Genomic DNA, 25,407 nt, shown 5'->3' on the forward strand with positions numbered 1-25,407 from the left:
GTTGTTGTGTGGAGCGGGGAAAATTATTCGGCTTACATTCCCAACAGGGTTAGGGCAACAGGCCCCCACATACCCACACACACCCACACACACACACCGGTCAGCTAGCCTGACAAGGATTCGCGGGTTTCTTGGATGTGTTATTCACGATCGCAGATTCAATCGATGTGAATAGCCTCAACAGGCAGTGAATTGATTGAATCGCAGTACAAAGGACTGTCTTGAAAGGTCGAGGTTCTGTTGTGTGAAGACATTCCAAGTGGCACGCGGTGGTGCCAAGGAAGCAGGGCTCAGGTGGCACGTGATGGTGCCAAGAGACTACGTGCGGCTGAGCTATTCAACCCTTCAACCCTTCAGCCACCAAAATTCCTCTCTTGCAAATTTCACCACAGTCCATTTCGTTTGTTGCACAATGGTCCACACGCGAGGCATGGAGAAGGCACCCAGCGCGCCACCTTCGTCAACAAACTCCACTCTCATGCTTCCTGCGCCCTCCCGACGCATCGCGGGCAAACGCATCGCTGGCAAACGCACCGCTGGCAAACGCCCCTCGGGCAAACGTGGCCCAACCAAACGCACCACCAGGACACCTGCAGCTCCCAAGGCCACCTCCTCGACCGGCGAGCAACCCGATACCGACGATGATTCGATCACCTGCTGGATCCCTGCCCCCGAGGTGCCGGGTTTGCGTCCTGTCGAGAAAAATGACTTTCACACGGAGGGCTTTGTCTGTTTGTGTTACTGGAGTCCCGACAAGACCTGGTTTGCCATACGTATCTGCACGCCCAACAGTGACCCGAGGCTGCAAGACCTACTGAGAGATCTTATCTCCGAAGCCGAGGCGTGGAGTAAGAAAGAAAAGAAGCAGGGCGGTGGTGCGGGAGGCGTCCCGGACAAAACCACCACCATCGAGAACTTCATCCGCGACACCAGTCCCTCGCTCTGGTACAGCGAAGACGATGGAGGAAAACAGCTGGAGTAGGTGCCCCGAGTCTTGTCTCTTCCTTGCTGCCACTTTCTCTTTCCTTTCGTTCTACAGTGGCTACGAGTTTACCTCACAACAACCAAGGTATGCTGACGAAACCTTTAGTCAATTCAGCTGGGTGCCCCAGATGGCATGCATGCAGTTCGACGAAACCTTTGCCCGCGAGAACAAGCTGCCTTTCGTGGATCTGGCGAAAAAGGACCTCGCGTCCTTCACGGCAAAGCAAGCCTTGCTCGCCATGAACGAGTCCGTTCAAGCGATGCCAGCAAATGAGGAGGAGATGCCAGCCAACAATGAAGAGGCGATGGCCGTCGATGATCAGGAGGAGCCAGCAAATGAGGAGGATATGCCAGGCAATAATGAAGAGGTCATGGTCATCGATGATGATCAGGAGAAGCCAGCAAATGAAGGGGGGATACCAGTCAATGATGAAGAGGTGATGGTCATTGACAATCAGGAGAAGCCAGCAAATGAGGGGGAGAAGGCTGCCGAGAAGGAAGAGAAGGCTTCCGATGAGGAAGAGAAGCCTCCCGGTGAGGAGGAGAAGCCCACCAATGAGCAGGAGAAGCCTGCCAACAAGGAGGACGCCAACGACAAGGCCGCTGGGCCGGAAGAGTCTTAGATAGTAATAGCGCGCAACTCGCGCAACTCGCGATAGAATAGTTAATGAACACTCTGGCAGACCTCGTGCGGAGTAATCAGCATTGTGCGGGGTATCTCACACTTAACGTGAATGAGACTTGTCTGCGTTTCCGTCCACCGCCATAGACTGATTGCAACCAATTCGGTTCGCCAGTGATACCGCCGCGTTCCCGCCCACCCTCGCTTGACCTCTGGGAGTTTCTCGTTCGATTCGCATTGGAAAGGGGCTACCTCAACGACTTCTCGATCCTGACGGGCCCAAAATGCGGGAGTTTCTTTCCAGGCGACATTCACCAGGTTGGCCGCGGCAGCGTCCTGAATTCACACTTGGAGAGACCGTGGAGCCAAAAGAACTAGACATATGAATTGAAAAACTACGGCTGAAAGACGCCAGAGGGCTGCCAATGGACGAAAGTGCCGTTGTGCCCTGCCCTCTCGCCCTTTAGCCTGAGAACGACACACCTTACGGAATCACGAGCAAACGCAATGAATATCGAGCAAACAACCCGATTCGGGGTTGCGGGCAGATGACAGCCGCGTCGCAGTGCATCACATTGGCGTACGAGTATCTACATATCGAAAGGAAATCTATCGACCGTTTAAAACATTGCCGCAGACCGGCCAGATCAAGCTCAGCTTGCTTCCCCCGGGACCCCGGATTGTTCGTTCACCTCCTGGCCGTCGCTCACTGTCTCAGACAATTGTCATGACGTTTACTACAGTAAGCTGCCAAGAGGTCGCTAGACTTGAAGGAGCTCAACCGCCTTGCCCTTACCGTATTAGGAGTGTTAGCCGAATAATTTCCAAGATTTTTGTGCCAATCAATTTATCATGGACGCCCCACGGGGACCCCTTAACTGTATCGGGAACATCAGCCGAATAATCCCCACCGCGGCACACAACAAGTCCGCAGGTGCGGCGGATGGAATGCATACCAGTCAAGTCACCATGATCACCCACACCCGCGGCCCCCAATGCGTTCGCCACTCGCCTGCTCATCCCTCGCTTGCTATCTCCAACGGTCCTCATGGCGATCTATGCGTGGTGTCTCCCGCTCGCCAACGAAGCGCGCCAAGGTCAATCTCATTGAATATTCGGCATCCTTTACCATCCGGACCTTCGAATTGTCCGAGCCCGATCTCACTTCGCAGGTTTGGCGTGAGAGTGGTGGCGGACATGAAGGGATTTTTGCACACTCGAGGAGGTCTGTGACCAGCCGAATTGATTGCTCAAAGGTACTGACGTGGAGATGGTCCCAGGAATGCCGTCGTCTCCAGGCTGATGCACCAGATTCAGATTCTGCGCCTCCTCGTTGACCCTTGATGCAACTCCTTCAGCTCAACAATCTGAAATCCTTGAACCTCTGCCACCCTTGAACCTCTGCCGCCCTTGAAACTCTGGCTGCACGGCCCAAGAAGAAGACAGTCACGCCCAACTGGCCGTGGTTGTGCTGGTCCCCAAGGATGGATTGCGATATGGTGTGACCAGGCGTTGGCCACAACGGGCTGCCGAGAGGCCACTTGACTTGAAGAGCTGGAGTGCAAGAGAATTCGCAGTATGCAGAGCGCTGAGACTTGGCTCTCTCGTGTTGGATACTTTGCCCCAGTCAAGCCGCTGCATTTCTTCCGATCACACCATTCCCACACCCACTCCTACCTTTCACGCCAGGGTCGCCTCGTTGGCTGCAAGACCAGGCCAGGGACGCGGCGGCTCGGTCCTCAATCATGAACCATTCACGGTTACGGTGGAATCTCGAGCAACTGAAATATCGAATTGGCAGAGTTGGGCACAGGAGATGCCTTTGCCAACAAACAATTGCAAAAACAAGAGCCCTTCCTTTCGCCTTCCGTGGGATCTCAGGTCAAGTCCACAAACTGGGACACCAACGACCCACACAAACTGGACGGATGGACCGCGACGGAACTGGAAAAGACACGAAAATGGACGTCAACGCAGTCAATGGTAGCCACGGGGTCGCAGAGGCTCAGGACATGTCCTTGGCCGAACCGCAGCCGGCTTTTTGGAGGAGGTATCTCGCCATGGGCTGATTCATGCCCGTGTTCCCTATTCCATGTCCGTCTGCCTGTGTACACCTTCCCTCTGCTTTCTATTCGACAGACGTTTCTAACATGGCTTCTCTCACAGTCAACAGAAAGCCACCAAGCCTGACCTGGCCCTTTCCTGCCCTGCCTGCCACGATCGAAGTCGGACCGCGCCATCTTGTTGCCCCCAGATCTACCTACGGACTCATAGTGCGAAAGCGACGAATGGTCAATACCTCGACGCTTCGATGCCGCGGTCGGTCAATCAATTGGTCGACAAGAATAGGAGCAGGAGGAGGAGTTGGAGGAGGATCAGGAGGAGGAGCTGGAGCAGGGAAACAAAGTCACGATCTTCATACTACATTATGTATCACGGCGCAACCTGGAGCAGGGGGAGCCACTGCTGTTAGGGTGCAATCATGACATGAGTATCACATGAATTCTGCGACGGAAGAGTCCAACTGGTAATAGCCCGCAGCTCGCAGTAGAAGAGTCAATAGACACTCAGCCTCGTGTGGGGTAGTCAGCCTCGTGCGGGGATCCCACTCTCAACACTCAACATTGTCAAGGCCACGGCGGGACACCGCAGTCTTCGACTTCTTGCATGTTGTCTGTATATATTCCTCTCCTCGTCGAGTGTCCAACTTCATCTCCCTCCGTCTCGTTTCAGGTCCGCTCAATTTCTCGTGTACCCCACTCCTCATGTCCTCTGCATTGCTCATGTTCCTTTCCCTCATTGATGACGCAGGCATATACATACCCATGTCAGATTCCTCTCTCATATTTCCCCCTTTCATGTTCCGTGTCCCACATTCCATACTCCACGCTCCAAATACCTCCGCCCGTCTGCATTTACACCTACACCCTCCCACCGCCATATTCGCAGGTGTTTCTAACCTGGGTTCCTCACAGAAAGCGAATTATCCGATCCTGTCCTCTCCTTCCTACCACGGTCGAAGCCGCGTCTGGTTCCGTTCAGAGCTGCCTTGGGAAGAAAAAAGCAAGGAGCAGACCATCCTGTAAAACTCACCATTCTGGAATCCCCTGGCGGCGACGTGGCCGCTACTTTTCACCCACTCTTGAGCCTCTGAACGGGTGTTCCTCTGCGATCCTGATGAGTCCTCCAGGACCAATGTTGTCCGCCACAAAGGTCTGGGAATGCGCGATTCGAAAAGGCTCAATCCGATTGGCAATGCCGCAGTCCGTTGGTCTACATGAGCAAGAGAAAGGGGGAGGGAAACAAGAATCACGACACATCGTTATGATCTTCGCCTCATACCGCACGAGACTGTTCGTGGGCAGGCCGATTGACATTCCATGTTCCATGTCTGCGAGAATGGCGAGCATCTGGCAAAGGTACATCTTGTCTCTGGTAACACGATATTCAATACCAACATGGTGCCGCAGGACTGTCCAAACGAGGAGACGCCAGCCTGCCGCAACTGTTGCGATGAGGAATATATGGCTATCCATTGTCCGACCCGTGAGAAGACAACCTGCCGCAACTGCGGTGACGAGGATCATCTGACTCGAGACTGTCCTCAACCCCGAAAGATGGCTTGCAATACTGGCAGTAAGGAAGGTCATATGGCTCGTATAAGTCTTTCGTCTCGTCTGCCAGTCGATCAGTCAGTCAGCCTTTCTATCCTACTTCCGCTTTCTCATTTACTTCTGGTTCTGACATGGCTTCTCTCACAGAAGACAGAAAGCGACTGAGCCTGTCCGTCCGTCCTGTCCTCTCCCTCCGCGATCGAAGTACACTGTCGTGTCCGTGTTCCATCCAGACCTGGCCAGGGTATTGGCAGTGCAGTGGTACTGAAAAGGTGGATTGTCTATACATCGAGCCATCGGTCTATACCAGCAGGAGCAGGAGCAAGAGAACAGAAACTCACGATCTTGATGGCCTTCACTGTTACGATACACTTCGTGTCCATCCCGCAGTCGGTCTACCAGAGTAGGAGCAAGAGAACAGAAGCTCACGATCTTCACGGCCTTTACCGTTACGATCCTCTTCGTATCTACAATCCTCTTCGTGTCCATCCATGCCGCAATTGGGCCACAAGAGTAGGAGCAGAGAAACAAAAGTCCACGATCTTCACGGCCTTCGCCTCAACGTTTCGACCCTTTTCGTGTCCATTCCTCTCACCATCTGCATACCGTCATTGGTCTACAAGAGAAGGGGTATCTACAAGAGAAGGGGTAGGGAGACAGATACAAAACGTCACGATCTTCACCTCATATCATGAGGATCTTCGAGAGCATGCTGAGTGATGATCCGTGTTCTATCTCTGCGAGTCTTGGAGGCGTTCAGCCAAGGTACGTCTTATCTCTGGTATCACGATGTTTGATACTGATATGATGCCGTAGAGCTGTCCAAGCAAGGAGAAGCCAGCCTGCCGCAAGATGCGCCTCGGGCATATCTGTGCACCTGGTTGGATATCGATATTGCGATGAAGAATTGGCCAGCACCACTGCCCGAATTGACTCAACCATCAATGGCACAGCATGGTCAGCGTGATAGATGGTGGTGACGAAGGTCATCTGGCTATGGATTGCCCGACTCGTGAATTGCCCCAACTGCAAGAGATGCGAAGCACCTCGCCCACTGCTATCCAAATCTGAGACTTCGTCAGTCGACCGCGAACACCGTGGGCTTCTCACTACATACCCCTTCTGTCTTTGTGTCTTGGGATACTACATACTCTGCGCATACACTGTTAGCAGCCTGTCAACTTAAATTGAATATCTTCTGACATTTATTCCACTTCATGACTACACGCTCCGGTCTACCATCGAGCTTGCCCCTTCGGACGCGACCATGATACCGCAACCAACCCCTAAGGCTACCTCAGGCACGAGAAGATACCATGCCGGGACTGTGGCGAGGGATATCATATCTGGCTCGAGACTGTCCTCGACCCCGAAACATGACTTGCAATATTTGCAGCGAGGAAGATCACATGGCTCGTGCAAGTCTTTCGATGCTTGTCTGTCTGTCAGTCTACCTTTCCACCCCACTTCGGCTTTATCCTTTACAGATGACTCTAATATGGCTTCACCAGTAAAGGACAGAAGGCGACCGAGCCTCTCCTGACCGAGCCCGTCCTGACCGAGCCTGTCCGAGCCTGTCCGAATCTGTCCGAGCACGTCCGAGCCTTGTCCTGTCCCAGCCTTGTCCCAGCCTCCGATCCTATCTGTCACGGTGCTCCGCACAAGGCTGGCTACTCCTCACGAGGCTGAGCGCATACCAATATCTACCGTGTTGTCGTTGCAACCACTAGTTAGATTCTTCCGGACTACAATCTCATCAATTAGACCGCAAAGCAATCCTGTCCGAGTCTTCCCTGTCCAAACCTGTCCTGTCCAAACCTGTCCTGTCCAAACCTGTCCTGTCCTACTACGATCGAAGCGCGTTGTCCTGTTCTTACTCTGTTCAGACCAAGCCAGAGGACTGGCGGCACAGTGGTGAAGAGAAGGCTGATTGTCTATACGTCGAGCTGTCGGTCTACGAGAGAAGAGGCAGGAGTAGGAGAAGGCAAACAAGAGTTGACTATCTTCACGATCTTCGCCTTGACACTACGGCCCTTTTCGTGTCCATGCCTTCCGCCGTGTCCATGCCGCAGTCGGTCTACGAGAGCAGGGATGCAAAGTCGCAGTCACAGCCTTCATCTTGGGAAACAAGAATTCACGATCTTCACACCTTCACTATTGCGGCCCCCTTCGTGTCCATACCTCTCTCCATGTGCATGCTGTGGGCGGTCTACAAGAGCTGGAGCAGGGAAATAAAGTCACGGTCACAATCTTCACCTTAACATTGCGAGGCTCTTCGTGTCCATACCTTGGTCGGTCTACACGAGCAGGGGGAGGGAAACAAAGCCACAGCCACGATCATGACCTTGACATGGCGAGGGCCTTCATGTTCATCATGTTGAAGCCCTCTCATTGCCAAACCCATACACACACAGTACACCTTTCAAGACACCCAACGTGCCATGCATCGAGCTGGTGGCAATAGCGAAGACTGGAAAATGAGCGACATTACTGGTCGAATCGACTCTTCAATCTGTATTCACTACAAGCCGCAGCTTTTGGCAAAAGCCGGGTTCACCTCTCGATCCCCCTCCTGCGAAGGAAAGACCTGGACGAGGTATTCAGTACCCTTTCCTTCGCCTCTCTGAACTGCCTCAATCGAGCTATGCGCTGATATGACCCCCAAAGTACTTCAACCTAGGCGGCGGCACGGACGACTCTACCAAGCACAACGAGGCGTTCCTTCATTCCGGCATTGGCATGAACCTGATCATTCTCGACCCGGAGCTATGCATGACGACCACGCCGTACCACTGGCTCAGCACCGCCGTCAGGAGCCTCGATCACTGCGTCGAGGCGCTGTGCTCGCTTCAAGACACAGAGACGTCCGACCGCAACGCAGAAGAGGGCTTGAACAAGTGGAAGGACGTCGGCGCGAGTCATTCTTCCCATACCTACAGAGGCACTTTACCAAGTACTCATCAGGCACCCAGTCCCGACGTTGGATATCCTGAGATGCTTGAGAGGATTTGAAAGGCACAAAAGGAAGTCAAACACTTACTTTATCAATGGCCCAAGCGGGGAATGTCGAGGAGACTCGGCTTGAGGAGGAGTCATCTCATTCACGCACGCGATTCGAACCGCAAGCTGAGGACGCAGTCGGCGGCGAGACTACCCAAAAGCAATGGAAACATTCGCCGGCTTTCCCTCATCGCGCATATTCCGCAGACCGCCTAGTCTTCCAGGCAGCTTGTTCATCACAACGCGTGCCGATGTACACGAAAAGGAGAGTAATGACGAACTCGTCCGCGTCGATATCAAGATCAGCGCCGATGGAGGAGCTTCCGCAGGGCCTGATAAAGTACACGCTATCATGAGCCAATTTGGCCACTCCCTCCAGCCTTTTCTGGCAGTCCCCAGTCGGGCCCAAAGCACGCTGGCTCAGATACTCCAAGGAGGTTGTCATGGGGGGCAGATCATCTGGGACGCCAAAGCGGTTCAAGATTGCCATCAGTCCACGGTCAAGCTGGCTGCAATCATCAATATGGCAGATCTACATCGACACTTCCTCGATTCTTGACAACCAAGTGTATCAAGAAGTCGTCCTTTGCATGATGAGGCTGGAAGATGTCTATGGTAATGCTCGCTATACAGCTTGGATCGTATCGGAGCCTTGCCAGGAAGACCACTACGCAATGCGAGTCAAGCCCGAGGCCGACCATCTGCGTCCGGGCACCCTGCACGTTTACCGCAGCACTTGGACTCTTCTGCGCGAACGATTGCAAGAACGGATCGATGGGAGAAGCAATCGGGCCGAGAAACAACCAGGAACACCACCACCACCGGGAACCCGTACATGGAAGAGGAGATGGGCGGGGACACACACATGGTCTTGCTCGGCTACAAGTGCGACACGATGCTCGTGGTGATAGACAGATACGCGAAGCTGCTGAGAGACCCGAACGGCAAGACGTGCGGGGCCTACGTGATGCTGTGCATGTGCAGCATGCGCGCATTGCGGCGGTGAAATTTGGTCGAGCACATCCATTTCCACGGGCAACATGCCAAAGTTCGCCTGATCCGCGTCCAAAGATATCCGTCAGTCGGACGTAAAGCGCTTGAAGGGGGAATTTGGTCGAGCACGTCCATTTCCATGGGACAACATGACGAAGCTCGCCTGCCACAGGTCCAAAGATATCTGCTAGTCGGCCGCAAAGCACTTGAAAGGTGCATTGGGCCCGAAGGCATGATATCATGTACAGGGACGAGCTGGTAGGACTCACGTTGCCTGGATCATATTCTGAAGCAACCAAGCAACCAAGGAAGCAAGGAAGCAAGGAAAACCCTCCTGAGCCACCACCGCCGTCGTCATCTTCACGCACTGCTGCCTACACAGGTGATATGGCCAGTTATATTCACGTGTCCCCCAGCTGATGGCGGTTCAGGACAGTTGCTCAAGGCCACTCATGGCTACTCATGGTTACTTCTACTTTTATATTCGCCTTAAATTGTCAGGAACGGCCTATAGAGATAGGCAGAGGGCAGCGACAGGTAACAGGTAGGTACAGGTATTCCTTAATAGTATATCCTGACTAAGACTTAAAGCATAAGGGAAGGAGCTTCCCTTAGGCGGTGAGCATGCGGTACTTGCAACAATAAGGGGTTATTACGTGTGAGTGATACTTTCCGGTTCGTGACATAAATTCTTCCTCCTCGACCTCTTCTTCTTCTTTCTCTTACATCTTACCTTCCTTGGTAACAAAACATACAAAACTCAAGTCAGTTCGCTTCTTCAGCACGATTCCTGTCCATCCAACTCTTTCAAGCCTCTGATCATCGTCACCATCAGCATGCCGAAAGCATTTGAACCAGGGCAATGTTACCTTCCTACCCGCGAAGGCATGGAGTGGTTCGTCATTGATCGAGTTCAATCCCACCGACTCTCTATCCCGACCTTGTGCAAGATATTGAGCGAAGAGTTTCCTGCTCCATACGTTCCAAGACTTTTTGTTCGTGATCCCCATCACCTCCGAACTGATATTTACTTACCAACTCATAGATTGTGCGAGGCATGCGATACCTGTACGAAGCGCCCGAGGAATTGAGTCCCGTAAGTCCAGCATGCCTCTTCTCCAACCATCTACACTACTAAGCCGGCTTAGGCGAGACTCGAGGAAGCCTGCGTGGATAGGTCCTAAAGCAACGATGAGATGAGAACAAAGAAAGCGAAGCAACTCGGCAAAAATATGGCGAGGCAAAGAGAGTTGGGTGCAAGGAGAGGATGAGATTGCAAAAGGTGCACCTGAGATCCTATTCATAATTCCACAATTCATCTAAGGGCCATTGGAGGCTGAAACCCCAAGGGTTTACGCCTCACAGTCTATTTTATGTTCTATGTGGAATTTCCCCTTCTTCGTGGCGCTTTTTGTACGTTTTACCTTTGTACATGTTTTAAGCGTTGCTGTCAAAAAAAAAAAAAAAATCCGTCATCCGGAGAAAAGTTCCAAGTCATTCGGAAGGGTGTATCGGCACCCGGCCGTTAAGTCCCCAAACAGAGAGCATCGAATCCCGTATGTACCACACCGCGGCAGCTCCCTTACTACAGGCGTTGCTGCCTTCCTACCATAGGCGCTATGGCTCCCTCCTCCACGACCATGACCCGATCGATGCAAAGGAAACGACTAATGCAGAAGATATGATGAGCGATGGAGAGAGTATGGCTGAGCGTCCTGCGTATCTTTCTACTTCATGTGTATCCTTCTTGAACGTTGAGGAAGCGAAGAAACGCTAGATGACACGCATATTTTTCTTGGGTGTAGTGGCGCGCCTACTACTGCTGGGCCGGACGGATTTGGGGATGCCACCCCCGAGCCTCTTAGAGACTCTGGCGGGTTCAGTAGAGTGTCCGTGAGACCACGGGGCTCACGAGGCCTGCATCTGTGCGTCTGACACGATTTGACTACGAACCTCGGCCTACTCGGCCGCGCTGGTCAAATTCTTGCATGTGGCTTTTCGTTTTGTTTGTTTTGCAGGTTCTTCTCTCATGTCCCTCTTTTCACCCTTCATGCCCCTCGACGTCTTGGACATTCCTCTTCGCATTCAATGATTTTCTGTTTTTTGACACGTTTTGCATGTTTCCCCCCTTCGCCGAGAGTCCAATTTCATCTTCTTCCGTCTTGATTCATGTTGCCTCCGCTGCTCATATCCTGTGCATTTCTCGGTTCCTCTCAACTACCCGTTACCTCACATTATTCATATCCTTGCCTACATGCGCCCCTTCACCAATACCTTGGGCGCATACATATCCATATCCTGCTCCTCTCTCCAGCTCGTCTCTCCTGCTCGTCTCTCCAGTGCCATATTTCAAGTCGAACCGTCTTCTGTCTGTCCACCTGTTTTCCACCTCCACCCTCTGTCCGCAGTCGCAGTTACAGGATATTCCTGACATGGCTTCCTCACAGGCGAATGACCGATTCTGTCCCATCCTCTTACGATATCCTACTACGATCGACATCGAAATCGAAGCGTCTCGTCTTCTTCCACTCAGACCAGAGCGACAATCAGTGGTTTCCGAAAGCCTGCTTGTTGATATCGCGGTCGATCAGTCTGCAAGAGGAGGAGTAGGCAACAGCAAGACTGATGGGGGATCGCTGGTGCCGAAAAGGCTGGTTGTCGATACTGCAGGCGGTGTACAAGAGTAGTGATAGGGAAACAAAGCTCACGGTCTTCACGACCTTTGACTCTCACTATGACAATCTTCGTGTCCATCATGCGCCGATTCATGCTCCATACTCTCTACATTCTCTGTCTGTCTGTCTTTCTACACCCTGGCTCCGCTTTAGCTTTCGCTTTCGCAGATTTCGAACATGGTTGCTCTTACAGAAAAGTGGCTTCTCTCACATGAGAGCGAATCCACTGACTCTATCATGTCCTGTCAGGATCGAAGCGAAGCGCATTACCTTATTCAATCCAGACCTGGCCAGGGGATTCAATCGGTAGTGCCATGGTACCACAAAGGCGGATTCTGACTGTCGATATCGCAGTTGGTCAGTCTGCAAGAGTAGGAGCAGGGAAGCAACCAGACTACCTGGTGACAGGTGGTACTGAAACGACACGGTATCAATACCACGGTTAGTCAGGCGATCCGTCTACAAGAGTAGGGACAAGGAAACAGGCTTCACGGTCTTCACGACCTTTACCTCGCCGTGTCGAGTCAAACCGTCAGGATCCGCGGAAGTTCCTCGCTTTACGACACTCTTCGTATCTATCATGGGCCGATTGATGCTCCATGCTCTACGTTCCCGGTCCGTCTGTCTGTCTATACCCTACCTCCGATTTCGTTTTCGCTTTCGCAGACCTCTAACGTGGCTTCTCTTACAGAAACGTGGCATCTCTCGCAGAGCAGCGAAGCGATTGACTCAATCCCCTCTGCCATGATCGATACGAAACCCGTCGTCCTCTTCAATCCAGACCTGCCCCGTGGATTGGTAGTGCAGTGCCGTGTCCACGATGCTCTGGACCTCGTCCGTCACGTCGGCGTGGATCGCGATCACCGCTCCACTGGTGGCCCTCGGCCTCGATCATCTCGACCGTGCACTGCGTCATTACGATGTACCGGTCCACGCAGACGACCTTGAACCCGTTGTCCGCGAGGAATGGTACCGAAAAGGCTGATTCTGATTGTCAATATTGCGGCTGATCGGTCAGAGGACAAGAGTCGGAGCAAGAGCAAGGGTTGGGAAACAAAGCTACTGTCACAATCTTAACATCATATTGCGATGAGATTCGTGTGCTTATCGGCTCGCGTTTGACGTTCCTGGTCCGTCTATCTGTCTACCGTTACACCCCGCTTCACCCCCACCCCCGCAGACCCTCCTAACGTGGCCGCCCCATAGCAAAGCGGACCGCCCCACCCTGGCCCGCCCTGCTACGATCGAAGCAAAGCGCGTCCTCTTCTCCAGTCCGGACCTCTCCGGGGGGGTTACCAGTATTGCCGTACCGAACAGGCTGGTTCTGGATGTCGACATCGTGGCTGATCGGTCAGTCTTCAAGAGTCAGAGCAAGAGCAAGGGTTGGGAAATGGGGCCACAACCACAATCATCACATCATACTGCGATGATATTCGTGTGTTTACCGGCTCACACTCGATGTTCTACATCCACCCGTCTATATACCTTTCCACATCCTCCTTTCACTTTGATAGATGCTTCTAACACACCTTCTCCCACAGAAAACGAAACGAATCACGGCGTCCCATCCTGTCCTGCTACGATCGAAGCGAAGTTCTTCATCTTCTTCAACCCAGACCTGGCCAGGGGATTGGTGGAACAACAGCATCGAGGAGGCTGATTCTGATTGTCAAGATCGTGACTGAGCGGCCAATCTATCTGTCTGTCTACCTTTCCACCTTGCTCTCCTTTCACCTTACTCTCATTTCACCTTACTCTTCTTTCACCTTTGTCGATACTTCCAGCGTGGCTTCTCTGACGGAGAATTCTCTCACAGAAGGCGAAACGAATGACGTCGTCCCATCCTATCTATCCTACCACGATCGAATACGAAGCGTATTGTCTTGCACCGACTCAGGTCTGGGAATTGGTAGTGTGGCAGAGACGAAAAGACTGTGATATCGGCGCCAGTCAGCCTACAGGAATAAGAGAAAGGCAAGGGAACAAAGTCACAATCTTCATGTCAGAACTACGAGGCTCTCTGTTGTGTCCGTCGACCTATGGCGGGAGAAATCGTCCAGCGGGCACATCTTCACCTCGCACACCTCCCAAGACGATGTCCGCAGGCGATTTCGATTCCATACCGATTTCACGTTCCATATCGCAGATTCCATGTCTCTCCGCCGGTATGTCTATCCATCTGCCTTTCCAACCTCCTCTGCTGTTAGATTCGCAGGCACTGCTAACACGGCTTCTCTCACAGAAAAGCTAACCGGCTGACGTATCCCGTCCTCTCCTGTTCCATCACGATCGAAGGGCGAAGCATACCGTCTTACACCCACTCGCGCCCGAGAATTGGCAATGTGATAGCGACAAAAAGACTGATGTCGCGATCAGTCAGTCGGCAAGACCAAGAGAAGAGTAGGGAAGCAAAGTACAATCTTCACGTTACAACTGCGCGTCTCTCTGTGTCGATATCGAAGGCCGGTTCCGTATCCCGTGGTCCATGTCCGTCGGTATGTGTATTTGTCTGCCTGCCTTCCTGTCTACCTTCCTACCCCCTCTACCGTCATATTCGCAGATGTTTCTAACATGGCTTCATGCATAGAAAAGCTGAGCGACCGGCCGTTGTCCTCTCCTGCCACGATCGAAGTACGTCGTCCTCTACCATTCAATCAGACCTGCGAATCGGCAGTGCGGCAAACACGAAAAGACGATAATGGCGCAGCACGTCAGTCTGCAAGAGTAAGAGAAGGAAGGGAAACAAAGCCACAAACTCCATGTTACAGCTGTGAGCCTCTGTGTCCATACCGATGGCCTGTTTTATTTCCCGTATCCCATGGCCGTCCGTCGGTATGTTTATCTGTCTGCCCCTCTACGCCCCTCTGCTTTCTCTCTCGAAGGTATTTCTAACGTGGCTTCTCTGACAGAGAATTCTCTCACAGAAAATCTACGCGACTGACCGTCATCCCTCGCCCGCCACGATCGAAGTGCGTTGTCTTCTTCCAGCCACTCGGACCTGGGAATCGACAGTGTAGTGGTATCGAAAGACTGACTGATTGTCGATGTCGCGGGCCTCAGCCTACGGGAGCAGAGCCGGAGCAAGAGAAGGTGAGCAAATATTCATGACCTTCGTGTCCCAATTGCGAGGCTCTCTGTGTCGATATCGATGGCGCGTTTCACGTTCATATCCCATATTCCATGTCCCTCCCGCCGTCCGTCGATCCATCTACCATTCTCACCGTCTCTACTTTCTTTCATATTCGCAGCTATTCTAATGTGGCTTCTCTGACAGAAAGCGAAGAAATTGACCCGGTCCCGTCCTGTCCTGTCCGATCGAGGCACATTGTCTACATTCCCGGACGAAGCTCATGCAATGGGTGGTTATCCTGGCGATGTTGTCCTTGATGGTGGGCGTTTTGTCTTTCCTGTTTAACGAGACAGTGCGGACTTGGACAGTCCAGAGGACAGAACGGCCTCGGATCCTGGACGAAGCCCATGCAATGGATGGTTGTCCTGGTGGTGTTGTCCTTGATGGTGGGCGTTCTGTCTTTCCTGTTCAACGAGACAGTGCGGACTTGGATAGTCCAGAAGACAGAACAGCCTCGGAGGGACCAGAATCCTTTTGTCTTTCCTGTTTAACGAGAAAGTGCGGACTTAGATAGGCCAGACGACAGAACGGCCTCGGACGAGCCAGAATCCTCCTGAGGAGAGACCTCCCCCAGCCCATGCACCCTCTGGGCAGTGGGCACGCGCAGTGGTACCAAAAGAATGATTGACTGTCAATATCGCGGTCCGTCAGTCACAAGAGCAGCAGGAGGAGCAGGAGCAGGAGAAGCCAAACAAAAATTCACGATCTTCATACCACAATTGCGAGGCTGTCCGCATTCATACCGATTTCATGTTCCTTCTTCCACGTCTATCTGTTTCGCTGCTTCTCTGTCTATCTACCTCTCCACCTCTACTCTTCATTCGCAGATACAAGCTAACATCGCTTTCTACAGAAAGCCAAATGAACGACCCTGTCCTACTCCTACGATCGAACCACATTATCTTCTTCCGCCCTGATCTGTCTGGTGATTATGGGTGTGGGCATTACCGAAGACGATGATCGATGCTCCGATTGCTCGGATCCAATACAAGAGGTGGAGCAAGAGTAGGGAAACAACTCGAGCCGCTCTCATCCTCAATATTGCCATCCCTTCGTGGACATGCCGATTCTGTTCTATATTGTGCGTTCGATGTTGGTCTGTCGGTCTGTCGGTCTGTCTATCCTTCCTTCATCCTTCCGCTCTCACTTTCACGGATTTCTAACAATACTTTTCTCACAGAAAGCGACGCGACCAACTCTGTCCCCCCCTGCCACGATCGAAGCGTGTTCCGCTTGGGCCTAGCTAGGGATTGGTGATGCCAAAAGGCTGATTCTAACATCTATACCACGGTCGGTCGGTCTACAAGAGAAGGAGTAGGAGCAGGCGCAGAGAAACAAATGCACATAACCTTTGTCCCCCTTCACACCACGAGAATGTTGATGGGTATACCGATTCACACTCCACGCTTCATGTCTGTCTGTCTCTCCATCTACCTTTCAACCATCTGTCCTCTCCCTTTGCAGATTTCTCTGAAGTGGCCTCTTCCACCGAAAATCGAAGCGACCGAGCTTGCCGTTCACTACCCTACCACGACCGAAGCGTGCTCTCCCCAGACCTACCCAGGGATTGATTATGCCCAAAGGTTTACGGATATTCTCAACTCAATATCGCGTTCGGTCGGTCTCCAAGAGAAGGAGCAGGAACAGGAGGAGGGATATAAAGGCGCATGATCTTCACCTTTCCTCCGCCTACGAGAGTCTTCGTGAATACGCAGATTCATACTCCACGTTCTATGTCGGTCCGTCTGCCTGTCTACATTTCTCCCATTCCTCCACTCCTTTCGCGGATATCTCCAACACGGCCTCTCTCAGAGAAAAGCGAAGCCACTGAGCTTGTCCTCTGCTGGGGTACTACGATCGCAGCGGCCCGGACTGTCTTGCTCCACGGACTATCCGGACCTGGAGATTTGGATTGGTACTGCCAAAAGGCTGGTCATCGATGCTGCGTTCGGATGGCGAGACACATTCCATCGCGAGATACATTCCATCGCGAGACGCATTCCATCGCGAGCCACAACACATTCTATAGCGAGCTACGACACATTCCATGACGACCCATGGTACATTCCGTGGCGAGATACATTCCACGGCGAGATACATTCCACGCGACCTTCAATCTATCGCGACCCGTTACACATTCCATCGTCAGGCACATTCCATAGCGAGCTACGATACATTCCTTCGCGAGATACATTGCATGGCGAGCCACGATACATTCCATCGTGAACTATAATACATTCCATCGCGACCCATGATACATTCCATCCCGAGCTACGACACGTCCTATCGCGAGATACATTTTATCGCGAGCTATGACACGTTCCATCGCGAGATGTGTCAACCCACTGCTCTCGGCCCAGATCTGGCCCCTGCTCGAACATAACGAACTCGAATTTCGTCCCGCTGAACAGTGTCCCATCATAGTCGGTGCCATTATTCGAGACCTTCTTGACTCGGTGGCCTCGACTGTTGACGAGTATTTCTCTGATTTACCGGCAGAATCGACCTTTGCGCTGCACGTCGGTTTAGTAGCGGCAAGAAATCGCTTTCCCGGATGCTCCTCCGTCTCGCAGGATTATTCCAGGAGCTGTGAAGCGAAGAGCCGAGACACGGCAGCCTTTGCATTGTCTTCAGGCTTTCCAATCCTTTCATATTCGAGGACGCCTATCATCTATGACAGCCTCTCTCTCCATCCACACAACCTATCTGCAGGGTATCACCACTTAACGATGACTTTACAGACGTCGTCGAGAAGCCCATCGACACAATGGAATAATTTAGCGTTATTTCTGGTCATCCTCATGACGATGTCAATGCATCAACTTAAAGAGCATACCAAAGCGACCAAGGGAATAGGCACTATCGACTTCAGAGCGGCCTGCGTCGGTCACAGCAAGCGGAAGGCAAGCTCTGTTTCCGACTGACTATATCCTACTTCATTGTCTTTGCTGTTCTGGTTTATGCTAGGCGTTACCTGTACAACGACGCGGAGACGATGGCAGCAGCCTCTGACGATTCGCGAGCCGCTTTGTGTACCCAAGACGATTGGTGTCTCTCAACCTGCAGCACCAGCTCAAGGCAAATGTGGTGGCCGGATGTACCCTCATCTGGGCCATCCATTCCAACAAGAGTGCCGCTTTCAGCTTCTCTACTGCCGATACAGGGGTCCCTTCATTTTCCACGTCTTCGATAAGTGAGACAACCCCATCCATCGTCGGCCGTGGCTGTTCTCTTGATTCGACGGCAATATGGCTTCAGCTATCCCAAGAAGATTGAGACGACCGAGAGAGTTCTCTGGAGAAACTTCGTCGTGCCATTTGATCACGAGCAGCAGCCTTGTCCCGCGCTCTGGGCATTGACGCAGCCGTCTTTCTATTCATGCACGTCGCCGTCTTCGCCACCACACCAAAGCAGCAGGCTGGCAGTGTTACATTCAAGCTCAGAACCAATACCAACGTCCCCCCCCCCCCCCCCCCCCTCTCAGATCTTCACCGCCAATGGGTTCGCTGAGGACGTCGCACACGAGACACCGCAACGCCTCCTCAGCGTACAAGATCGTAGACAAGGTTTGGCCAAACGCCAGGAACATTCGCACTGAGCGTCCGTCCACAGAAGTTGGATGTGAAGAAACTTGGGACCCTTCGAGATATCAGACGTCGTCAGCCTCCGATCTTATCGACTGAAGCTCCCATCGAGCGTGAAGATCCACAATGTGTTTCATACTAGCCTTCTTCACCCAGATAACGAACGACCGCTTGGGGATTCTGTCCATTGATGCAAAAGCATGAACCGGCCAGCTACAGAATAGCAATTCCATTGCTCCGTGTTTTGGCGGCATGCGGCGAATGTGGTCGAGGACACTTTTGATATGTCGGATGGTAGTACGACCGTCTTCCCAGCCTTGCCGCACTCTGCCAAAATGGTATTGTTCTCAGCTGCAAAAGTTGCGCTTCGATTCTCACAAGGCCATCTCGACGACCAGCGCGCTGGCAGAGGCCTCCTCAATGAACGCCTCGACCTTGGGGCATTGGCGGGATGGAGTTGATTGACATTCTGGGTCATGGGAAGTTATGGATTGGGCCACTTTGAGGATTGAGGGTGGACATATTGTTGCTTTTGGCAATTGAAAGGACAATGCCGTGATGCCGACGGCGATGCTGGACTAGAGATCATTCGCTGGACCTCGACTCAACCACGAATCCTTCAAGTCCTGTCTAGCGGAACGAGCAAGCCCTCCAAAACGCCAGAGCAGGCCGATCGATGTTTCCTCGACAGACGCAAGCACATGCCGCGGCCAAGCGTCCGGTCAGTCCATCAGCCACAACGCCTCCTTGGTTTCGAGACTCGAATATCGGGCCTTTGACCTCGAACCGTGAGACATCACAAGTGGCGGTGACATGGCCAATGGCTTCGCAAACGCCAGTGGGAGGGCGCCTTGGATCTCCTTTCGAGTCTAGCCAGCCTTTACATTCACCGATCACGCCTCAGCAGAGTCGGAACCCGGAGATCACTACACCGGCACCTCTCACGCCTCGCGAAACTAGCTAAAGACATTGACCGGTGTCGCCCTTGCGGCAGAATTCCAAAGACGCATGTCCTTTCCGCTCTCCGGGATATGCGCGCAAGTGGGCTTCTTCTGTGGCTGCCGGAAGGATATCATCACGCTCTCGAACACCGTCCTCGTTTCGGAGAGTAACAAGTACCTGTTGCGAGCAATCGGAAGCTGTTTGTCCAAGACTATCGAAGATTGGAGCCTTGTGAAGACTATTGCACTTGGAGATGCTACAAGGAACCCGGGATGATACCACCTTCCCCCCGATCGTTGTTGGATTTTCGTCCATCTCCAGAGTTTCAGGGTCGATTTCGCCCTTTGCTGTCCTACATCGTTGATCGTGGATCTTCATACGGTAACACGCTCCTTACCGAAGCTCCCGCCGGGACTGAGACGGACACGAAAGCGCACAAGACTCATTGTTGAATTCTCATCGCCAAACCTTGGGAAAAGCATTCAAATATGCGGTACAAGGCGTGTTGTGTTGCTGGATAAGATGGCGCAGACTCGTTCGATGCGGCAGTTCATTCGTCATGCCACACTGCCCGTGTGCTTGACGAGGATAACCTCCTGCGTGCCGAGGAGCTCAGCTGCTCTGTCTCGTCTCGCCGGCATTTTCCGTGGGCTATCATCAACCGTCACGTCGAAGTTGCCGGGTCTGGCTTTCAATGTGGCCCACGATTCCGTCGTACCGATTGGACGTCGTCGGTGGTCTTGACTCAGACAACAATCTTGGCCATCTTGTCAAAGAAGAAGCCTGTGTGGTAAAAACAGTTTAGAAGCTGGGATCTTGATATTCGAGCAGCAGCAGCAGGCGTCGGAGTACGACCTCATTCATCCATCCGCTGGTTCTGTCGACTGTACCGGTACGTCCAAGTCAAACAACTGCTGGACCGCCACAGGGTCCCTCCCGTGGAGATTTGAGGTTACTTGGACGTGGGAAGGAAGAATTTACATACGACCTGAGGCTGGATGGAGGTTCAACTGGTTGGTGGCAAGACGAGGCAGACCACGACGATTTGTTCCACCGACGTGTCAGAGGGTCTTGTCTGGTCACGTCTGCAGATGTTTGCCCATAACACCGTCGGAGGCTGTGCTAGGAAGCCAGGGGACTTGCTCGGTATGTTCATATCCCTTTCTTATATTCGTCTCACCCCTTGATCTTCCCCCTTTGATCTTCCCCCTTCATCATCCCGCTTCATCATCCCTCGTCCATGTCTATGGCCCTTCTTCATGTCCCTACTTCATCTTCACATTCCTTTTGCATGTCGCCGTTGCCTTTTGCATGTTATATTTTGCATATTCTTCCATATTCCTCCCACGTTCCGTCGCCTTCAAGGCGGCTTTGCAACCTCCTGCTTCTTCCATGTTGCTCCTCCCATGTTGCCATCATCATGTTCATGTTTATATTCCTTTTTATATGGCTGCCTTTTTCATATTCCTCCATGTTTCCCCCACATTCGTCCTCCTCATGTCACCTTTCTCCTCTGACAAGATAGGCGAGACTGTGGCGAATGCTGTCAAACAGCAAGTTACTTACACCCGGGTCTGAAACAGTGGCGGAATACCAGTCAAGTCCCTGCTCACTTGACCTGCTTGATCTAGCCGTCGACACGACCATCGGAATCCCCATCCGGACCGGCATACTCAGCATTTTGACGGTCGGCGCACGGTACATTTGCACCTCTCGCGAATCCTCTCGAATCGTCTCCAAGGCGGCTTTGCAGCCTGTTGCTTCTCGTCTGTTGCTTCTTCCATGCTGCTTCTTCCAAGTTCATGCTCATGCTCCTTTTGTATGCTGCCTTTCGCATGTTCCCTTTACATATTCACCCATGTTTGTTCGTCTTCGAGGCAGCTTTTGCATCATCTTCCTTTCTGTTACTTCTTCCATATTGCCTTCCTTTATGTTCTTGTTCATACGACTTTTGCCCATTCCCCTCTATTCGTTCGTCTTCGAGGCGGGCTTTCTACCATCTTCTTCTACATTCTTCTCTTATGTTACTTCTTTCATGCTGCTTCCTTCATATCACCGCTTCCATGTTACCTTCTGTTTATTCCTCCATTTTATTCCCTTTCGAGGCGGTCTTTGCCTGTCCCTCTTGCTTCAGGTTGTGTACACCACTGGCACAGGGTACGTCTGTCACCGCTAATGCACCTTGTCATCCTCTCTGCAAAATCGTCAACAACTACTTCCACCCGTCGACCTTTCACTTACACTTACACTTTTTGTCCCTCTGAAATGTACCCTTTCATTCTCTGTGAAGTCGTCAACCACCACTCCTGCGTGTCAACCTTTTACTTTGACTTTCACTTTTCAAATTTCAATTCCAACCCGAGGATGATTCACTTGTATATTGCTTTTTGCACGTTCCATGTGGAATCTTCCTCCGTCTTCCTCCTTCTTGAGCGTCCCTCTTGCATGTTCCTTCTTCTATATTGTCTTTTATATGTTTGTCTTTCAGGCGGCTTCTTCTTCCAGGCGGCTTCCTTCAGGTGGCCGTTTCATGTCCTTCTTCCTTGCTGCCTTTTGATTAATGCGTTCTATATGTTCCTCTTGCCTGTTTCCCCCCTTTGTTCCTTTTTCGCCCTCGTCTTTCAATTTCGTGTTACTTTTTGCATGTTCCATGTGGAATATTCTTCGTTCATGTTTCCCTTTCAGATCGCATTTTGTATGTTACCCTTTGCCTGTTCCTCTTGGATGTTCATGCTCTATATTCCTTTTTCAATTGCATGTTCCCCTTTCGATTGGATGCCCGCTGAAGACTTCGTGGGGTCCCCGAGAGATGTCGGGGCGGATTCGCAAGCAAAACTGATTGTGACATTGGCATCGAGGTCGGCACCCGAGACAGACAGACAGACTCACACCCTCTCGCGGCCTCCTGGAAGGCATGCGCCTCAGTTGTTCCACCAGGGGCCAATCGACCTATAAGAGGACACTCTGGTGCCACCTGAGTCTGTTTACAGAACTATCAATCCTCGGAATGCCGCGGCGCGTGCTGCCCAGGCTGGGTTGAAACGGATTCTCGCCACCATGATATGAGAGAGAAAGAGAAGGAAGAAATGATGGAACATATTCTTATATGTAAGAAATGATCTCTCATGGCCCGATGTCCCACTAGCCCATGGCCCACGGCCTGTCGATTGGATGCCCTGTCGATTACTTGCCCTTTCGATTACTTGCCCTTTCGATTGCGTGTTCCGTTTCTATGTTCCTCTTCAAGGCGGCCCTGACATGTTCTTCCCTGCCGTGGCAGGTGCTCGTTGTATTTCCTTTTTGGTCTAACACGTTGCATACGGGGAACACCCCTGTTCTATCTCCCTTTGTCCTCTTCTTCATGGTGCCTCCCTCTTGCAGGTTACCTACTGAGCGTCTTGTTGGTTCATCTCCCCTCACCCTCATCGGCATCTCCTGCATCACCGTCTTCTGCACCAGCGTCTTCTGCCGCACCGGTCTCTCCTGCCGTGTCGATATCGTCCTTATCGTCCTTGTCATCTTTCTCCAAGGGTTGAGAAGACCTTTCCAGCTTAAATACCTTTCCGGCCGAGGCTGTAGAGCCACCAACGGTGGGGCCCAGAATGATCCAACTCCAGCAGGTAAGCCGTACAGGCCCCTCTCCATGTCGCCTTCTTCTATATTGCGTTTCCCATATTCTTCTCGCATGATCCTGTTGGATGTTCTTCTGGCACATCTCCTTGAGCGTTCCACTCGAATGTTTCTCTTCAGTATTGCTTTTGTATGCTCCTCCTTCGTTATGCTTTCCTCACCTTCTATATGAATATTTCCCTTCAAGGCCTCTGAATATCATCTGCAAGGCGACGTTCACCATCAAGCAGCGTCCATCTTCAAGGCGTTATTCTTCCTCACGGCGCTATTCTTCCTCACGGCACTATTGTTCCTCACGGCGCTATGCTTCTGCCACGCGGTGTTCATCTTCAAAGCGGTGTTCACGGGAGCTGGAAAGCTCAGTGCTGGTGGGCGACGGAGGACGGTCAGATGCTCGGTTACCTCCCCAGGCAGAGTCTCGGTCGTCAGGCATGAAGATTCCACTGGAACTAGCTGACTTCGCTTGCGATTGAGATTGGGAGCCGGCAACGGAACCACAGCAATGCCCGAGATCACAGAGCCTGACACATGATGTGCCTGCTGCGGATTTCATCGTCTCTGATGCGTTCCTCCTCCAAGGCCCTGTGACGTGGCTGCTGAGGACCAGACCAGGCGAGAGGAGGGGAACTTGAAGATGTGGTGAGGATCAGGTGAGAGAAGAGGAACGTGAAGATGTGGTGAGCGACCGTGTCAGGATGATTCGATTCAAGAGGACCATGTCCGAAACCTGCCGTACGTGCCCCAGATCACATTCCAAAGGCTGTTCCCACAGGAGGAATGGCACTTGCCAGTGCCCTGGCAGGTTGAGATCGACGCAGAGTGTCTTGCTCCCGGACGACGGAATTGGAGCGGGCACAAGCTCCTATCGTGCAACGTCAGTCAACTCTCCGAGAGTGACAGACACAGGCATCTGACACGAGTTCCATCATGGCGTTTCTTCTCATGTCAACCACATGGGCGTCTCAGGAGTCAAGGCGGTCTTGGCCTCCAAGACAACGTTCATCTTGAAGGCGGCAGTTACCTTTAAGGCGGCAGTCACCTTGAAGGCGGCCTTCATCTTCAAGGCCATATTCATCTATACCGCGCTCTTTACAGGCTCTTCTTGTATGTCCTTCTCCAAGATGGCCTTTTACATGTTCTGCTTGCATATTCTTCTTCAAGGTCTATATGTATATTCCCTTTTCGTATTGCTTGGTCCCCGCTGTTGCACTAGACCTTGGAGACTGACGCAAAGACAATGGGACGAACAGATCTTGCAGACTACGCGTGATACTACGCATGCTTTCCGGCTCTTACTCGACAGCAACGACTTCTTTGCCCCCGCCCGGCCTGGTCACGGAATCTACGTCGCCGTCATCTGCCTGGCTCGCTTTGTTTTGCCGCCATGGAAAGCTTTACGCCCGAAGATGAACACGCCGGTCAAGCTCATCCCGGTGACGTATGGCCCCAGCATCAGCGGCATATGTACCTGTTCATGCTCTCACCGTGCTCGAGTCCGTGGCCACGGTCGCGCCCGACGGCGTGGCGGCGTACAAGGTCCTGACCGAGGACGGGTTGGAAGACAACGAGGAGACCGTGATCAGGTTCGTGAGAAACACCACGGTCGGGACGAGGAGACATTGCAGCTGGAGCATACGGAGTCGAGCCAGCCCTAGCCAGTCCTTGGACGCGCGGCCAGACGCAGCCACGCGGCCCACCTGCCACAGACCTCGTTGCCGGGCTTGACGCTGGTCGTGTGCGGGGTCATGGACATCGTCTCGATGCACACTCCAACTCCATGGATTACATGTCGTGTGCGTACCTGACGTCGATGCTGTTGCCCCCTGATGATGGTACTCGACACCAACCGGCTCGATCGTCCACAGACTCGCCACGATGGCGGGGCACTCCCACCTGACCAACGGCATGAACATGCGCTCGTACCTCTCCACGGCCGGGCTGAAGCCCACAGCCCTCCTGAACGCGCCCACGATCATGACTATGAACGAGTCTAGCGACGGGACGCCCCCTCTGCCTGAACATTATCGACAGCACCTCCGACACTGTCAGCGGCGGCAGCTCACTTATCACGGCATTTCTCATCGTCCTCACGAGTGCTTCTCCTATCCCTCTCCTGCTGCGCGTGCCCTGTCGAGTCTTGGGGCCTTGCCGAGCTGATCCTTGAGTCGTCGAACCTCCACGTGGAGTACATGTTGAAGGACAGGTTGACGTTCAACAGGAGGATGAGGGACCC

At 52.6% G+C, this 25,407-nt stretch overlaps 5 protein-coding genes across 5 annotated transcripts; 4 read left to right on the forward strand and 1 right to left on the reverse strand.

Annotated features, from left to right (window-relative positions):
* Positions 1-412: 412 nt before the first annotated feature.
* AYO21_09527 (hypothetical protein) lies at positions 413-1,607 on the forward strand (the record flags this gene model as incomplete). Its single annotated transcript, XM_022659460.1, has 2 exons — positions 413-978; positions 1,040-1,607. The coding sequence occupies 2 exons, from the start codon at positions 413-415 to the stop codon at positions 1,605-1,607; spliced, it is 1,134 nt and encodes a 377-aa protein (XP_022508237.1).
* A 3,124-nt stretch (positions 1,608-4,731) lies between these two features.
* On the reverse strand, positions 4,732-5,353 carry AYO21_09528 (hypothetical protein; the record flags this gene model as incomplete). The annotated part of the gene is made up of 3 exons (XM_022659461.1): positions 4,732-4,879; positions 4,949-5,283; positions 5,339-5,353. 3 exons carry the CDS (start codon positions 5,351-5,353, stop codon positions 4,732-4,734), a joined length of 498 nt encoding a protein of 165 aa, XP_022508238.1.
* A 2,308-nt stretch (positions 5,354-7,661) lies between these two features.
* Positions 7,662-8,232, forward strand: AYO21_09529 (hypothetical protein; the record flags this gene model as incomplete). The annotated part of the gene is made up of 2 exons (XM_022659462.1): positions 7,662-7,823; positions 7,888-8,232. The coding sequence occupies 2 exons, from the start codon at positions 7,662-7,664 to the stop codon at positions 8,230-8,232; spliced, it is 507 nt and encodes a 168-aa protein (XP_022508239.1).
* Positions 8,233-8,383: 151 nt separating this feature from the next.
* AYO21_09530 (hypothetical protein) lies at positions 8,384-9,226 on the forward strand (the record flags this gene model as incomplete). Its single annotated transcript, XM_022659463.1, has 3 exons — positions 8,384-8,560; positions 8,613-9,051; positions 9,132-9,226. 3 exons carry the CDS (start codon positions 8,384-8,386, stop codon positions 9,224-9,226), a joined length of 711 nt encoding a protein of 236 aa, XP_022508240.1.
* Positions 9,227-24,127: 14,901 nt separating this feature from the next.
* Positions 24,128-25,331, forward strand: AYO21_09531 (hypothetical protein; the record flags this gene model as incomplete). Its single annotated transcript, XM_022659464.1, has 4 exons — positions 24,128-24,343; positions 24,425-24,607; positions 24,669-24,757; positions 25,040-25,331. 4 exons carry the CDS (start codon positions 24,128-24,130, stop codon positions 25,329-25,331), a joined length of 780 nt encoding a protein of 259 aa, XP_022508241.1.
* Between the last annotated feature and the right edge of the window lie 76 nt (positions 25,332-25,407).

This window comes from Fonsecaea monophora, assembly GCF_001642475.1.
Source record: "Fonsecaea monophora strain CBS 269.37 chromosome Unknown Scaff95, whole genome shotgun sequence".
Taxonomy (NCBI): domain Eukaryota; kingdom Fungi; phylum Ascomycota; class Eurotiomycetes; order Chaetothyriales; family Herpotrichiellaceae; genus Fonsecaea; species Fonsecaea monophora.